Genomic DNA, 17500 nt, shown 5'->3' with positions numbered 1-17500 from the left:
CATTATGTTACAACAAGGAAATGCTTGGAGAAGGGAACTTAGCTACAAATCATGGGCAGTGCGATAAACAGAGGGTCTAAGATGTAAATGTGTCTCTTCAGAGAAGGCATTCTTCACAGTCAAATATGAAGAGGTCTATTTTTCACCATGGTGAAAATTCCTCAGCTGTTAACACTGTATGTCACAGGCGTGCTGTTATCACTGGTCCATCAGTGGGTGATGGCAGCTAGTCATGAACAATTATGCCTGTGGTGGGACTGTGTGGTGTGAGTGACCGTTTGACCCATGCCACTGTACTATTTCAAGCAACGGTGGAGGTTTGTGAGGTCAGTGGCTGTAGCACCAGATGCAGGCTACTGAACATTGTAGCTAGAACCGCCGTTCCCAGCTCTGCATGAAAGACCTCAACAAGGAAGGAAAACATGGGGGGAGAAAGTGAGGCAAGAAAGAAAGAAAACAACAACAACACCAACAAAGAGAGACTGTCACAAAGATATACTCAGATCAGATCAGATAAATGAAAAGTCAGTTAAATCCAAAAATAAACACCAAAGCCCGGCCCCCACCACCGGCACAGGTGCCATCATACACACTTCCTGTATGCTAGCCGGCTGGCGCACTGCTGGGCACACAGCGGCCTCATTTTCTCCTGCCAGGTCACGTGATCCCCCAGAGACGATGGGAGGTGGCAAAGCAGCACAGGGTGACAGAAAGGATAGACACTGGAGGGACTTGATAGGTGTCATCCCAGGGTCAAACGGTTGTTTGTAAACAATCTGTAAAATGTATTTATCACATCGGGGCTGTTATGTGCTGTATGTATTACGTATACAGTATGCTGTATTGTCCTGTGACAATCTGACACTGGATTGGCTGAAAAGAGTGAGCGGACATTCAACACATCATGGAAACGTAATGCAATGTAAGTGCACAGTCCTTACATCTAAAATGTAACTGTACTGATGTTAGCGCTCAAGGTCTTCACACACAACATGGGCATCGAGAATAGAGAATATGAAAATGTCGAATACTTGCTAGATTCATATAGAATCATGTGGAAGCTCAGAAACCTTGTTCCAAATATAAATTATGTAGCTTTATTAGTACTAGTAATATTTGTGTTGTGAGAATGTACACACAAAAAAATATATTTGCGGTTTAATTAATTGCATGAAAAAGAAATTGCCCCTGACGTTCAAGGCATTTGCGATATTAGGCATTTGCTTATGAAGCGGAAAAGGGAAGAGCCCAAAGGCATTTTGGGAAAAAGCAGTGAGGAAGTTAAGTTTAGTTTAGTTTATGCTGGTCCCATTTCAGACAACGAGTACAATACATACAGTCATTATTAAGCACATTCAAAGCTAGTCCAAGGTAGGTGAAAATATTGTACGATTCAAGGACCACATATTACCAGGGGTGAGATGCCGTGGGCTCGGTTGGGCTTGGCAAGCCCAGACTTATTTAGCTGCACGCGCGCGCCTCGCCGCCTCACATGCAAGCACGCGCACGTCACAAATTTAGAGGGGCACCACTTCTAAAATCCATATGACACCACTGCATATTACCCAAACCAATAGACGGGTTTCTGGTCCACGTTTCACTGATAAGAACTAGATGCGTGCGCAGGGTCGGTACCAAAATTAGCCAATGAAACCAGCGCTCCCCAAAACAACAGGTTTGGGGATTGGACGGAATTGATTACATGATACAGTCAGCTGTGCATTTAGTCTCAATGTTTGTAAACAAGAAACCCATCTATAGAATACCTGGTTTAAATTAAGTACATTTTCACTTTATTTTAGGCAACTCATTGAAGCCTCTGATTTGGAAATTGCAGTAGATCATGCTGCAATTTTTGATTACTTTTCTACCAACTGTTCAGCCCTAAAGGACATGAGTGATAAAAATGGTAAAAAGGACATTCCCATTCCTTTTGCCAATTAAAGCCCCGCAAAAGCCAGAGCTACTGTGATATTCTATAGTAGCTTTCCAGACTTTTCCAGTCTCCTCAAAATACACCAAATAACTACTGCATCTCACGAATGCCAAATGCCAAGTTGAAAAAGGATGTGAGCGTGGAGGGGTAAGGCTGCAGGTGATGTGATGAGACACGACGGGACGGGAGGGGAGCGAGGGGGCAGTGTGTGCAGACAGATAGAACCGCCGTGTTGGGAGGAGGTGATGGAGTTGACTGAGAACAGGCTTAGCAGAGTGTCAGATGTACCGGTACACTTAACCCATTAGGACCTGAGGACGCGTCTGCAAATGCCTTCTAAATCAGTACTTCTCACAGTTTCAAGATTTTTCAAGAATGTTCCAAAATATCGCAGCTGTGTATCTGCTATTTTTTAATAGCCAAACTCTAAACTCTAAAATGACACAGCCACTTTCCCGGTTTTAATGGATTCATTGAGAGTGCACTAATGGAATCAATTGGACCTTTAACAATTTGTGAGTCGAAATGAGTCCATTTGAATTTTACAGTGTAGATGTGCAAAAGTCCATCGCCGAGCTTGGCAGAGCACTGAGGGCAGATCGGGGCTAAGGGCGATGATATTGCAGAATAGAAAGTTGAGGTAATATAATATAATACCAGGGCTGGCCTATAGGGGGCAGAGTTGCACCCCGACACATGGTGCAGTGTAGAACCAGGAGGCTGCTGCAAAGCCACAGCAGGAGCAGGGCAGTGATGTGGGTCAATTACGGGGCACAGCACACAGAGACACAGCAGCATGACCAAGCAGCACAGGGTGGAGGAAGTGGAGGAGAGAGTGGACTCGATATGCAGCGAACGAACCGAACAAACCAAAGGGTAAACACGGGTCAGCATAGTGGTGCGATGTTAATAAAGACAGGTCGGTATCCCACCATGCAGTTCATAGCGAAGTGGTTGTGCTGGGTCTGCAGTTCCACGGCATGTTGGTGGTTCCCCCCGATCTCCGTGTAGCTGGTCAGGAAAAGACCCTTGTTGTGCATGATCCAGTCAAACATCTGCAAACAGATCAGCGGGAGAATATACAAGCATTACAATGGGGAACGTAGCAAGATACATGGCCACCCAGAGAGAGAGAGAGACAGAGAGAGATAGAGATAGAGAGAGAGAGAGAGAGAGAGAGAGATAGAGAGAGAGAGAGAGAGAGAGAGAGAGAGAGAATGACAGGTTTAGGAAGACAGTTACAGTAATAGCCTACAGTACCCACAACACCGCAGAAAAAGCATCCCACACACAGGGGTGTCGCACCAAATTCTGGGCCCTGGGTACAAGGATTCACTGCGGGCCCTCCATGAATGTTCTTCATAGGGGGAGGGGGTTTAACCCATTTAGACTGGGAATGCATAAGCTCACTGCGCGGCACCGAGTGCCGCGCAGTGAGCTTGTAGATCTGCTATTTTTGTAAAATCTTGTGCAAGTCTTTGAATATTTCAAATCTATGTTTCTATGTCAGTGGTGCTCAAACCTTTTCATGATGTGAAGGACCCCCAAAATGATATGTATTTGGCCACAGATCCCCATCTCAAAATATTTAGCTCCAGGGACCCCCAGAAGCAAAATTTGAGTTACAAATGTTCGCTTAAAAAATACATATATTCAAAGATTTGGACATATTTTCACCACTTTTCAAAAATAGCAGATATACAAGCTTGCAGCGCGGCACTTGATGCCACGCTGTGAGCTTGTATATCTGCTATTTTTCAATAGCTAAAGTATGAACTAATTAAAGCCCCTCCACCTTGGGCCCTAGTACAGTCCCACTTTTCCCCCCCTTGTGACGCCCCTGCCCACACAGTCAGCCAGATGTTCAGCCCCCGAAGAGTGATGTTAGGTTCCAGTGAAATTAGATATTGCATAAATCTATGTAGCACAATGCAAAACTGAAACAAATAACTCTAGTTTCTGTACGCAATGATTTTTACTGTGTAGAGATGAACGCTGCTAAAACATTAGCATCAAGCATTGCTGTGTTTTGTTTGTTTTTGTTTTCTTTTATCATAAAACATGTGATATTTCACCGTACTTGATATGATGGTCAGGGCACTGGATTTATATACTGTATATGTTATATACTGTAGGTTTACTTTGTAAGTTAACCAGTTGAATAGGATGTAGCCCATGTGACAAAGAAATAGCAATTAACTTTCCCCTGCATGCGGCCATTGAAGTGAGTTACATTAGTCAGCAACACATTCGAATGACAAAGGAAATGAATTTAATTGGTCTCCATGTGTGTCAAGGTAGGGGTTTTGTTGTTTTTTTACTCATCCTCCAGGCTGCCATTAAAGGCCACATACAGCTTACTGGGAAAGTGGATGAAAACACAGCTGTTACTACACATTTTTTAAAGCTGCTATCCGTGAGATCCGTGCAGATCTCGCACACAGATCTTACATTTAGGACACTACCTCAAGCCACAGATAGATTAAAATGGCATTTTATTCAGTAAATAGTTATGGATTGCAGCTTTAAATGGGAGCCTGTGAACTCTTGGTGGTTGAAAGTTCATATTTAAAAAATATGTTGAATCCCTGAAATGGTTCCCTCTCTCGCACAGCATTGAAAATAAGAGAGAGCATGGCATGCTTGGTGTTTGTAATTAGCTTAAAGGCCTCATCAGTCATCTGTGCGCTCATGTCCCTGGGCAAGTCCTTTGCTAGTCCCTCTCTAATGAGTCTAATGAGTAGGAACAACAATAAAAGGACATCACTGTGTGTGACTGTGTGTGTGACTGTGTGTGTGTGTGTGTGCGTGCGTGCGTGCGTGCGTGCGTGCGTGCGTGCGTGCGTGCGTGCGTGCGCCGTGCGTGCGTGCGTATAATTAGAGATCTGACTGACTGTCAAACACTCTTCCCCAGCAGGCCTCTCTCCATCTGCCTCTGGCTAGATTATGTTCCTACAACTACAGTATATTCACTAGCTCCAGAAACATGTACAGTGAGAACACACACGCATACACTCACGCACACAATCTAAACTTGCCTGGTGCGATGCCTTATAAAACCTGATGTGACTTGCCTTATCGTGCAAGAGATGCATGCAAATACATACGAAGGAAAGCCACCACACACACAACAATCCAAATGCTCAAGATTAATTTCAAAGCCTTAGGTTAAGTACGTATGCACGCATGCAAGCCCACATGTTAGAAAACATGTGCAGTTTGACTTGCAAATGTAAAATGCTGTAAATGTACTAACAATACTGTATGTAGTAAATTTTGCAATTACACATACAAAGGCAGAGTTTAATTAACTCTTAGTTAACCCATTAGGCCTAGAATTATTGAATGCTTTAACCAGTGAAAAATAGCAGATATACAAGCTCACAGCGCGGCACCGAGTGCCGCGCTGCGAGCTTGTAGATCTGCTATTTTTGAAAAAGTCGTGAAAATGTGTGCAAATCTTTGAATATATGTATTTTCAAAGCGAACGTTTGTAGCTCAAATTTTGCTTCTGGGTGGTCCCTGGAACTAGATATTTTGAAATGGGGGTCCGTGGCCAAATAAATATAATTTTGGGGGTCCTTCACATGAAAAGGTTTGAGCACCACTGACATAGCAGTCTCTCAAGAACAGACTAACTGAGCTCCAGTTAACTCATTGAATGCCCTTTTCAAGATGGTCGCCAAGTACCAGGATGCCACGTTCTTAAATTTCTAGTGCACGGATCAATTTTTAGTGCACGGATTGTGCACGCCCATGCACCATATATGCACCATATGTGTAGTACTTTTTAACAGCTTTCAAACAAAAAAATCCGCTTGGAAATCCGTTCAGGCATTCATGAGATAGAAGCCTTCAAAGTCAGACAAAACAAACACTGCCACCTTCCTAAATTTCGAGTGCACGGATACATTTTTAGTGCACGGATCGTGCACGCCCATGCCTAGATCATGCACCATATGTGTAGTACTTTTTAACAGCTTTCAAACAAAAAAATCCGCTTGGAAATCCGTTCAGGCATTCATGAGATACAAGCCTTCAAAGTCAGACAAAACAGCCATTTTTGACATTTTGAAAGATGTGTTTGTTATGGGGCTAAACAAGCAATTTCGCAATTGCAATCATGACTAATACATTTGAGGCATTTTTAGAATTTTTTTTATAAAAAAAATTTTTGAAATTTTTTTTTTTTTTTTTTTTCAAAATGGCTTCCAACTCGGGAAACTCGGGCTGTGGCAGCCTGGGAGTACTGTAATAACTCGTGAAACTCGTGCCTTGGCAGTCAATGAGTTAAGTGAAAATGACCTTTTCTTTGACGATGGCTGGCCAGATTGCTGACATAGTTTTTCCAAAAATCTTAGAAGGATTCAAAAGAGACTTATAGATTCGGGTCAAAATTCTAATTTTCACGATTTTTCAAAAGTTAAAGCATAAAATATTGCGTCATAATGTGTTCAGGCCTAAATGGGTTCAATCTCAGGATTTTACAGTGTACATTGACAACGAGACCAGCTAAAACCAGAGGAACGCGTCCGTCACCTTCTCGGCGTCCTGCTCAAACAGCCTCAGCTGGAAGCACTGGTCCAGCTTCAGCTTCCTCATGTGCCACAGCTGCTGCAGGTGCTGCCGCGTCCCGTGCAGCTTGTCCAGCAGGCCCGTCACCTTGGCCACCAGGTTGTGGGCGTCCGCGTGCGCGGCGTGGAACCCGTGATGGTGGTGGTCGTTGGAGTCGCCGCTCGCTCCGACGCCGCGATTGCCGCCGTAGCCCCCTCCGTCCCCCCCGCCTCCGGCGGTCTGCGCCTGCAGCCGCTGCAGCAGCCGCCGGCCCTGGGCGTCCAGCTCCTCCACGGAGGCCTTGGTGGCTCGCTTCTTCAGCGCGGCGTGCTCCTCCATGAGCCGCCGCGCCCCCTCCAGGTCGCGCGGGAGGTCCCGCTGGGACAGGGTCTCCTGGAGCTCCTCCAGGCGGGACAGGGCCCGCGCCGCGTCCCCGGCAAAGGTCTCGAAGGAGAGACGCACCTGGAGGAAGTGGAGGTTTCAAGCAGTAGTGTTTTTTTAGAGCATAACGTCGTTGTCGGGTGGAAAGCCCAAAATCTTATTTCTTTTCTTGTTATTTTGAAAAAAAAGATTTAAAATTGTGAAAATAGCCGATCTACAAGCACTCAACGCCTTGCACCTTTCACTAGTTTTGTGCGACACTCTTGTATGATGAAGTAGGGCTTTAATTTACGAAAGAAAAACGTACACATTTGAAACTTGGAGATAAAAGGTTTCTGCCTCACAGTGACGATAGGTGCACAGTGATATCCTCATTTAACTCAAACTAAATCTGATCCAAATGGAAGGATTTTACTGTGTGCATCATCTACTGTCTAAAAACTGAAACCTTCCAAAAAAGATTACAACAAGGTGAAAATAAAATAAAAGGCAACGAAAGAAAAAAGGAAAAAAGGAGAGGCCCACCTCAATCCATTCATCGTGGTTGTACTCCAGGCTGCCCTCAAAGTCAGCTGTCAGCTGTGAGGGGTCCACTACCTTAGACAGACCCTCGAGAGAAACCATCACCGTCTGGGGAGAGGGAGATGACAAACAGACAGAGGGAAAGAAGAAAGAGAGAGAGAGAGAGAGAGAGAGAGAGAGAGAGAGAGAGAGAGAGAGAGAGAGGGAGACATGGGGAGACATGGGGAGACATCAAGGAAAGGAGGGAGAGATGTACAGAGAACAAAGAACAAGAGACTCATTATCACCATCATCAGCTTCATCATCATTTGTCAGCACCATCATCATGTTACAAACCTATCAAATCTCAGGTTGTCAAAATATGGTGTAATATATAATAATAATATCTCCCATGGTCTCCATCCTTAAACCTAGATTATGAAGGGAATGTGCAAAGCCATCGGTTGCCCCTGTCCACTGTTTAGATGGGTGGGGTGAAGAAAAAAAAAACATTCCAGACATTTGTGTTATCATTAATAAGACAGAATACACATGGATTTAAGCCCCCCCAGGAACCAAGAGCAGAAATTTGCTGAGGTCCACATTAGCACAGCACACACAAACAATACACCTCAAGGGGTGACTCAATTAACGTTCACTTCAATAAATTAAAATGTAAATAGAACCGGCAGATGTGATTAAACATTGATTCCCAATTATTTCTTTAACAGGCATATTAGACAATGGAATTAAAACACGTTTTTTCAATATATGAACCAGACAATCCATTTCCTGAACTTATTGGATTACAAATTAATATTGAATTGATCCTAGTGAGATGAAATGTTTACCCACGTCCTGTGTGTCCTGGTTTCTACAAGAGCTAGCCAACAACTTTAACCGTTTTTGAACCAGGTTGTCTAAAACAGTGATTCCTAAACTTTTCAAGTCGAGACCCAAAAGACAAATCAGATGTTTGCCCGGGACCCAAGCTAGTGAAAACAGCAGATCTACAAGCACACAACGCGTTGCTTCGCACCATGTTGCGAGCTTGTAGATCGGCTATTTTCACTACTCCTTATTATATTTTTATGGAATTTCTTAGATGTGTTTGTTTGTTTTCAAATATATAAAATTATTATTTTTAAATTATATTTAAACAAAATATTTTTTTTTATATATATTTTTAAAGTAGGAAAAGAAAATGGTATTTTTACTAGAGTCGTCACCCATAACAATTGGTCCGTGAGTGGTCTAAGAGAGGCTTGGCAAGTAAGAGTGGACACCTACATACATTATTATTACTCACACCTGGGAGCTGCCCAGGCAACCCACAGTTTTGCGTCGGTTGCTACTGAGCAGCTCCATTGGAGCAGTTGGCACATTTCAACGGTGGATGCTGAGGGAGGGGAGAGCAGTTATCTCCCTCTACCAGTTCTTCCCACACAGCCCAGGGGCTCAAACAGAGGACCCTTCTGATCCCCATCACTGCTCACTCACACACAAAATGATTGGTCATCACAAGAATCCAAAGCGGCCGTCTTAATCCAACTCTCTCCTGTTTAAAAGAAACTCTCTCTCTCTGTGGTGTCCTATATATCCTGTTTCCATAGTAACCAGGTCAGTACTAAATATACCAGCACCACATGCTCACACGGGACAGAATACTTCCACTGTCATCAAGTGGCAGTCCAATTAAAGCCACTAAATTAGGCCTTAATGGCTAGTACAAACTAACTTCAATTTAAAAGATAAATCTGTAGTATCACTCTATAAATTCACAGAATGTCTGTCTTTCCCTTTGTTTGACTTTCATATACAGGTATCTCAAGATCTGCTCATCAAAGGCTTGCGGTGTCGAGTGTGAACTTCATGATAACACTGCGGTTCATGACACCACTGCAATAAGCCATACGGTGGTTCTTCTTGGCAATACTGCAAGCAGCCATACTGTCTCCACAATGCTGCAAACAGCAATACTGTGGTTCCCGCAGTGTTGTCACTGCAACAAATAGCAGATCTACAAGCTCACAGTGCGTCACAAAGCAAAGCGTTGTGAACTTGTAGATTGTTACTGTAATTCATTCTAGCATTTCTGTCTTTATTGATAGTCAGTGGAGAAAGACAGAAAGCAGAGAAAGAGAGTAGGGGAGTGACACGCAGCAAATGGTCCGCCCTGGTCCAGGAATCGAACCGGGGACTCATTGTCCAACTTCAGACCATTTATCAGGTCGCCCAGATCGCCTATATTCGGGGAGATTTGGTATAGAGGGAAAATACTACTATAGAGCCCTGGGGGATGCCGGTCAACTAATTATAAAGGGTTTAAGTGGTTACGGCAATGCCCTAAAGAGGTATTGCACTAGTGCCAAAAGAGTCACTCCTGTTTTATGCCAGTCCCTCGTGCTAAAAACAGTAAAAATGTCCGATATTTTGTAAGCACATTTTTTTTCACTAAACTACTGGTCTCGCAAATGAGTGTTCTGGCTAAGACTGGCACACTAAGACACAAATTGATGGATTACTCTATGTGTGACAACCACATCAAATCAAGTTATAAATAAAGTCAAGTAGTAGAATTTAGCATTTAACAAATGCTGTTATCTAGTGCCAATGAATCCCACAATGGCGTGCCGCCTGTTCACAAATAAGGGCCAAACACAACAGTTCAATGCTGCAGATGAGAAAAGAGAGTGTTATTGTTTAGGAGAAGAAGTACAATAATAGAGCGCCAACACCCACCTCAAATTCAAACTTGGAGCTGCCGAAGTTGGTCCTCTGTTTCTGCCAGAAGTTGTCCGGTTTGATGATGAGAGCGACGTGGATACAAGAGGGAAACGACTCCTGGAGGATCTTCAGCAGAGGTTTGATGCTGTCCCACTTAGAACCACGCATGTCCACGATGACTGTGAAGCCATGTCTGGCCACCTCCTCACTGAAACACACACACAAACAAAGAGATCAGCCGACAATAAAAGATAACATTAGCTAATGATTCCACATGAAGTGATATATGGACAGATGGAAAATGGTGTGGAATGAAAACATTGAATGAAACAAATGGAAAACATGATATTGACATTAGTTAGGCATAAACACATGATAATATGAAATGATGAATCTAATTTACAGTAGGGTTAAGAAGAAACTGTCAGGGTTTCAACAACAAGCCTGATGCAAAATAGATCCTTTCAAGCTAATGAATGATGAATACATCTCTGCTTGTGTAGCATAATCAGAGACACAGGGAAACAATATTAGCCTTTTGAAAAGAAAAAGGCAAGTGAATAGAAGAGAAGCCGAGAGAACGACTTTCGAATGAAAATACGCCATAGCACACAAATCCCCTCGGCAGAGCACCTGGGGGGGAATAAAAGAAGAGTTAAACATTTAAGCACTGAAACGTCCTCCATTGCTTACCAGGAGTCGTGGCGCTGTATAAGTCCATAAAAGGTTATTTCTCAGTGTTAAAGGCTTTAATCTCAGTGTCTAGCTAGCAGACAGAAACAGGCACGGGCCCTCCTGCACTAACTCACTCTGACCTCACTCTCTGGAAACACACTGGCAGCCAAATGGCTAGAGAGAGAGAGAGAGAGAGAGAGAGAGAGAGAGAGAGAGAGAGAGAGAGAGAGAGAGAGAGAGAGAGAGAGAGAGATTCAAACAGCAGACAGATTCAAAAAGAAAAAGAGGGAGGGGGCGGGTGGCAGAAAGAGTGAGCAAGAGAAAGAAAGCAGAGAAATAAAGAGAACGAGAGAAAATTAGGAGAAAAGGGAGGAAATAGAAGAATGGAAGATTCTTTCCTTCTCAGTGAAAAAAGACATTCAGACACCTTAAGACATTCTTTATCCTTCCTGGTGGAGAAGATTCAAAGGCATTTGACCTCACCTCTATGTCTCAACACATCTGAGGTCTTCCACAACCACAACTCACCAGACTGTGTACTCACTACAAGCTACATTGTGACAATTTAACTATGTAAGCAAGACCAACAGAGAGCAACCTTGCAAACAAACAGAAAACCGTAATGTAGTGAAGTACAAGAGACAACAAAACAGCCTCCAACAAACTACAAACAAACTACAGTACCAAGCGTGACCCACAACAGGTCAGTCTGAAGCTAACTGTCAAATGAGTGGCTTGGATGGCCTAGGACAGTGGTTCTCAAAGTGGATTCCAGGGACTCTGTGGGTTCCTTTCTGGGGGTCTAAATTGACCCATACAAGTCTGTAACTCTAACAGTGTACAAATGGAACCAAATGAACCCGTTACAGAGTCAAGGGGAGAAATTTGAAAGTTTGAGAAACACTAGCCCAGGAAATCGAACTTCACAAACTGCAACAGAACTGAGTAGAGCACAACAAAACCACAACACTAGCCTGGAGGAGTGAAAGAGGAAACAAGCCTGAAGCCTAACATTATACAGAGGGAATACTTTACTTAACCACTTAGGCACGATATAATATACTTCATCACACGACAAACGCCTTTTGAAAAGTGATATCATGCCAAAGATAAGGAAGACAGGATGAAAGTGGTTAACCCTATGTTACATACATAACTGTCCCAGACTCTCTAACAGCATGCCATCACAAGTGGTCAGACAGAGAGAGGCTAACTAACCTGCACACATAGGGTGATGGCTTGTCCAACAGTGGACGGATGGAAAAGTGTGTAGAGTGTGAGAAAGAGAGAGGTTGAACCTTCACAGAGAATGCTAAATTAAACCATCATGGCGCTAATCCATAGCCTCAGGCTGGTCCCGCTTCAGATATGGGGAACCTTATTCCAGTCTCCTCCTTTGAAGGCCAAGCCAGGTGGGACAGTTTGAGATAAAGAGAAAGTGGATGGGATAGGAAAGTAGTGTGGATAATGCCAGTGGGTTGAGGAGTTGTGTGTGTGTGTGTGTGTGTGTGTGTGTGTGTGTGTGTGTGTGTGTGTGTGTGTGTGTGTGTGTGTGTGTGTGTGTGTGTGTGTGTGTGTGTGTGTGTGTGTGTGTGTGTGTGTGTGTGTGTGTGTGTGTGAGTGCGTGCGTGCGTGTGGGTCTGTGCGTCCATGTGTGAGTGCATGTGTGTGTGTGTGTGTGTGTGTGTGTGTGTGTGTGTGTGTGTGTGTGTGTGTGTGTGTGTGTGTGTGCGTCCATGTGTGAGTGCATGTGTGTGTGTTTATGTAAGTATTTCTAATAGCCTAAGTGCCAGTCTCTTGTTAATTAAAGTTAATTGCGTCGCAGTTTACGGTCAGAACCGGCACATCTTGTCCATATACGTGTAACACCTGACACATCACTGTTCCCCTGGCACATCACTGTGACATCACAGGTGGCGTCACAGTGATGTTGGATACTCGGAGCAGGGATAACGCATGACACTCTGGTTCCCCTAACACATCATTGTGACATCACAGGTGACATCACAGTGATGTCAGATACTCAGAGCAAGGATCTCCATATATGAGCATAAACAGGTGCCATCACAGTGGTGTGGCTGGTTCAGACAGGGATCTCCGTGCCTCTAAAACCAGGGGGCACACTGATTGGTCTAGATCGACCAATCAGTGAACGGGGTGATGGCGAGATGTCTGAAGGTAAAAACAGAGGAGAGATGTCTAGGTCTGTGGTGATGGCTCTTCACCGCGGCTAATGACGTAATGTTGTAGTTTTCTGACTTTAAAAGACTACACTATGATGATGATGATGATGATGATGATGATAAGGCCATAACAGGTACTGTAGTTCTACATTTGTGGTCCTTTATTGTGCAGCTGTTTCATACAGTTATTTTTACATTTGTAAATCTTTTTCAAATCTGTCTTTTGTTTTGAAACCATTTTCATGTATGTGATGTGTGCTGTGTGTGTGTGTGTGTGTGTGTGTGTGTGTGTGTGTGTGTGTGTGTGTGTGTGTGTGTGTGTGTGTGTGTGTGTGTGTGTGTGTGTGTGCGCGCGCGTTCGTGCGTGGCTGCGTGCGTGTGTATTCGAGTGTACCTGGGGACTGTAGCGAGGTAAGCTATGAGTCTACGTAGGTCCTCGGATCGTATTCTGTCATGGTTGCTTCGTGCCGGAAAGGTGAGAACTGGACCTCCTCGTCTGTCTCTACCACCTGGAACCAAATGCCACCATTGAAAGAAACATTCTTAACCAAATCTCACAGTTTCACATTTTACATGCTTTCAGACTGTTGGATTGTTTTGTTTGGGACAAATAAAGGGAGGGACACTGCTTACTCACACTGCTTACTCACACGAACCCCCCCCCCCCTCCCTCCAGTCATGTTCCCTTGCTGACAGAACAAGCGCCCCAGCCAACCTGTAGGAGTTGCTATTGCATCGATAGAACGCCCTGCCATTCTGGCTTCACACCCACAAACACAGTCCATTGTGCTTGTTGAGATGCAGCCTCCACAGTGGTGGGCAGGTACGTTACCCCTGTGCCACACGTACAGTCATGCTAAATACATTATTCTATCCATTTACATTTTCCCATTGTCCCTTCACAGGGTGGGATGAAAGCTGTCTTATTGTACCTGAAAGAAAGGCGACTTTATCTTTGAGGATGGGAAGAACATCAATGGCCTTCATGTCTTCATTGCGATGAAACCCTGAAACAAAGACACACAGAGATGTTAGATTGTGAGTCATAAAATCCTACGTGCACATCACAGATGATGTACACAACGAAACAACAGAGACAATGACCATTATTAGGTAACTACTAGAGAACATGAATAGTAGAGCCAAAGCTCTGAAATATGAAGCCACTGCCACTTACAATTGTATTATTGGGAAATGCTGAAAGTTGAAATACTGCTATGCAAGCTCCCAAACTTTTGTCGTAGGCCTTCAATATGTCCAGTGAAAATATAGACATTATAGAATGCATTGTAAGTGAGCTAAGGTTAAGTCAGCTATAATGCTCAGCTAGACAGCTACTGTATAACTCAAATGAACCAAAGCCAAACCTTTCTCTACTGAAGCCTGGCCTGTCTCCACAACAAAGCTTTTTCTGAAAAGGGCACCATGTGTTTGCCATAATGAAAGTGATACCAAACCAGGTAGCTTGACGAAGCTAGTAACATTTTTTGGCACTGAGCTGATTATCATCAGAGTAGTCAGCCATTGTAAATAATACAGACCCAGTTAAAAACTTCTCTTCTCAAGAGATTTGGAGACAACATTCACAACAACTACTGTACCTACTTAACAACTTGGGGGCCAAACTCGTTCAGTAACGAGATACGGCCACTGGAGGTCGCTGTGCCAAAACTAAGTTGTCTCGTCTCTCAACGAGACAAAGGGTTAACTTTGTTACATGCAGCTGCATCCATCCTGTGTACCCTGTGAGAGACGCTGGTGCATATGTCATAACATGACGCGCACAGAAGCGAAATGGTGTGTCTAGGCTGCATTGTTTGTTTTCACGGCGACACTATAACGCGATGGTCGGCCGCGGTTTGGATTTTAGTTTCGCGAGCGTTTGTAAACAAATGGATTATCTTCCTCAATCGTCAGTGGACACCCACGTGCACATGCACGAAGCTTCCGAGGCTCTTCAAAATAAAGTGTAAGTGAACGGCGGCACCAGCAACAGCTAGAAATGTTAGAAACCTTGGCTTTCAATTGTGTTAACCCTTAAGTTCTGTTCAGATTCACTACACCTTCGTTCTGTTCGGGTCATTTTGACCCGGTGGATATTTGGTTTAAAAAAAACAACACTAATATCAATTTTAACTTAACAAATCATCATGATACATTGACTTTGACTCAATACCAAACAATTCATATGATATATTTGGTAAATGTTTGCATTTCTGCTTTGCTCTATCACATTAAACACTGAAAGAGCTAGGCGTTTTTACTGATTTAGCTGAAATCCATGTAAAAAAAACTACTTCATTTAATACTGGGCAATATTGCTCATGCTTATAGGAAGGGGGGGAGGGTTCGGAATGGGGCTTCGGAAGGGCGGTGTTAGAAGTGGGGGTGACTGTGTGTCTGTGTTTTGGCATAATACTGTGTATTTCTGTGCTTCCGGTCAAAATGACCCGAACAGCACTTAAGGTTCAAAAAATATGAGGGGGGTGTAGCATGGGTGTAGTGCAAAAATATTTTTTTTACATGTTCATCTCAGAAGAATCTTTAAGGCCAGTGAGTTTCAGGTGGAAACATTTTTAACTTCTACCTTTTTTTTCCAAATGAAAATGTAAAACGGGTCAAGATGACCCGAACAGCACTTAAGGGTTAAGATAGGCTTAAATTAAAGGTTGTCTATTACCGTTGAAAACAGACACAACCCTGTAGGGTGGCTGTAGCTGAGTGGGTAGAGACTAGAGAGGCTATCTGTGAGGGAATCAGAAGATCACTAGTTTGACCCAGTCTACATGTTGAAGTGTGTAGGCCTACCTGAGCAAGACACAAGCTCCCCATGTGTTCACCTAAACGATCTGAGCATATGGTTAAATTCAGTAAAGTAATTTTCCCTTCTCCCGGGGACCAGTAAAAACTCACTTTCTGTTTCTAATAAAACACAGATTACTTATCTATTTAATCTTTCCGGTCTGTTGTCATTATAAGAACTCAGAAGGAGAAAAGGCTACTTTTCCAAAAAATGTCTTAGATTCTATACATACTATAGCATGGTCTGCAGTGAGCAGTACGCTTGAAAATGAGGGATTAACAATACTGAAACAGATCATCCCATTTCTTTCACTTATATATAGACAGAATTAAATTACATTAAACAATCATTTATTCAACCCTTAATCAAAATGACACCATTACTGGAACAAAGTGGGAATTGCTATCATAAGAAGTACAAAATAGTATTAATTATTATTAGCAGAGAATAATTACAGACATTCATTATTTTCCATCCAACTAAAAATAACTGCAATATTAGGCTAAATCAATGACTTTAAGAATGTCAAAGGGTGGGCTACTGTGCATTAAGGTAGCACATTAACTGTCTATAAACCATTACATCAACACTAAAAGCATCAATCAATATTACAATGTTGTGGACAGGCAATAATATTGATCATTGTTCATCATACTATAGCCGTGTAGTGTGCTGCAGTGGTTCTCAACGTGAGGTCCAGCGATTTACGATATTATCGCGATAATCAAAATCCATTATCGTGGGGCGGAACATTTGCCAAAAAATAGCAGATCTACAAGCTCACAAGCTTGTAGATCGGCAATGTTTTGGCAAATACATTTGATAGAGAGTGAAAAAAAGACAATTATGTAGTACATTTGACCAATTATAGGGTTTAAATGGTACCGGATATGCAGCTCGGCAAATAAAAGGTGAATTGATCCCAGTGCATGACGGAGGACGATATCACGATAAACGATTTTGTGAGTGTTTTTTATCACGATAAACGATAATATCGCTTATCGTCCCATCCCTAGTCTGCTGGTGATAACTCTTTCCCCCTGCCTCCTCACCAAAAGCTCCATAGTTACAGTAATACTAAGGAACACCATGGAACAACAGGCACACTTCCTCTCACACGCACGCACGCACGCACGCACGCACGCACGCACGCACGCACACACGCACACACACACACACACACACACACACACACACACACAGCAGCATCACGGCAGTCACACAACAAACCAGGACAAGCCCAAGATATCCTGAGAGAGCTGGGAATCATAAAGGATATGCTGACTGAGTGATGATTTGTGCAGGAAATCATAAAAATGGATACTGATACTAGTGTTCAATGACTTGCTCTTTTTATATTGCTGAATATTATGAAACAATAGTCAATAAAGGGGACAAAAAATAATGAAAGACAAAAATGTTAAACAGATAATGTCATAGTTAGTGGACATTAAATATTAGCCAATAACCATGATACTAATCTGTCAGGTCATTATACAACACAACAGCAGCAAAGTACAGTAAGTGAAAAATGGGCGATAGGGAGAACTAAAAGAGAGAGAGAGAGAGAGAGAGAGAGAGAGAGAGAGAGAGAGAGAGAGAGAGAGAGAGCTGTCGAGACTGATGTGAGAGAACTGTAAGGGAGGGAGAGGAGGATGGTGCTCTCTCTCTGCAGAATGCAGTTAGAGGGTGATGTCATTGGATACCCCTTATTTACATCAGGTAGCAACACTAGGGTAA

The 17500-nt window shown here is 43.2% G+C and overlaps 1 protein-coding gene across 1 annotated transcript in view; it reads right to left on the bottom strand.

Annotated features, from left to right (window-relative positions):
- triob (trio Rho guanine nucleotide exchange factor b) overlaps positions 1-17500 on the bottom strand; it is a gene marked incomplete at its 5' end in the record, with an annotated part of 183658 nt that overhangs the window by 100812 nt on the left and 65346 nt on the right. The window contains 6 exons of the mRNA XM_080754307.1: positions 2869-2991; positions 6476-6952; positions 7397-7501; positions 10115-10307; positions 13352-13466; positions 13890-13964. Of these exons, the coding sequence (XP_080610433.1) occupies positions 2869-2991; positions 6476-6952; positions 7397-7501; positions 10115-10307; positions 13352-13466; positions 13890-13964 (1088 nt within the window). The remainder of the gene's footprint in view (positions 1-2868; positions 2992-6475; positions 6953-7396; positions 7502-10114; positions 10308-13351; positions 13467-13889; positions 13965-17500) is intronic.

The sequence above is a fragment of the Nannobrachium achirus genome (genome assembly GCF_963921795.1).
Source record: "Nannobrachium achirus genome assembly, chromosome: 2".
Lineage (NCBI taxonomy): Eukaryota > Metazoa > Chordata > Actinopteri > Myctophiformes > Myctophidae > Nannobrachium > Nannobrachium achirus.
The sequence above is the reverse complement of the archived record's forward strand: the minus strand, read 5'-3'. Positions and strand labels throughout refer to the sequence as shown.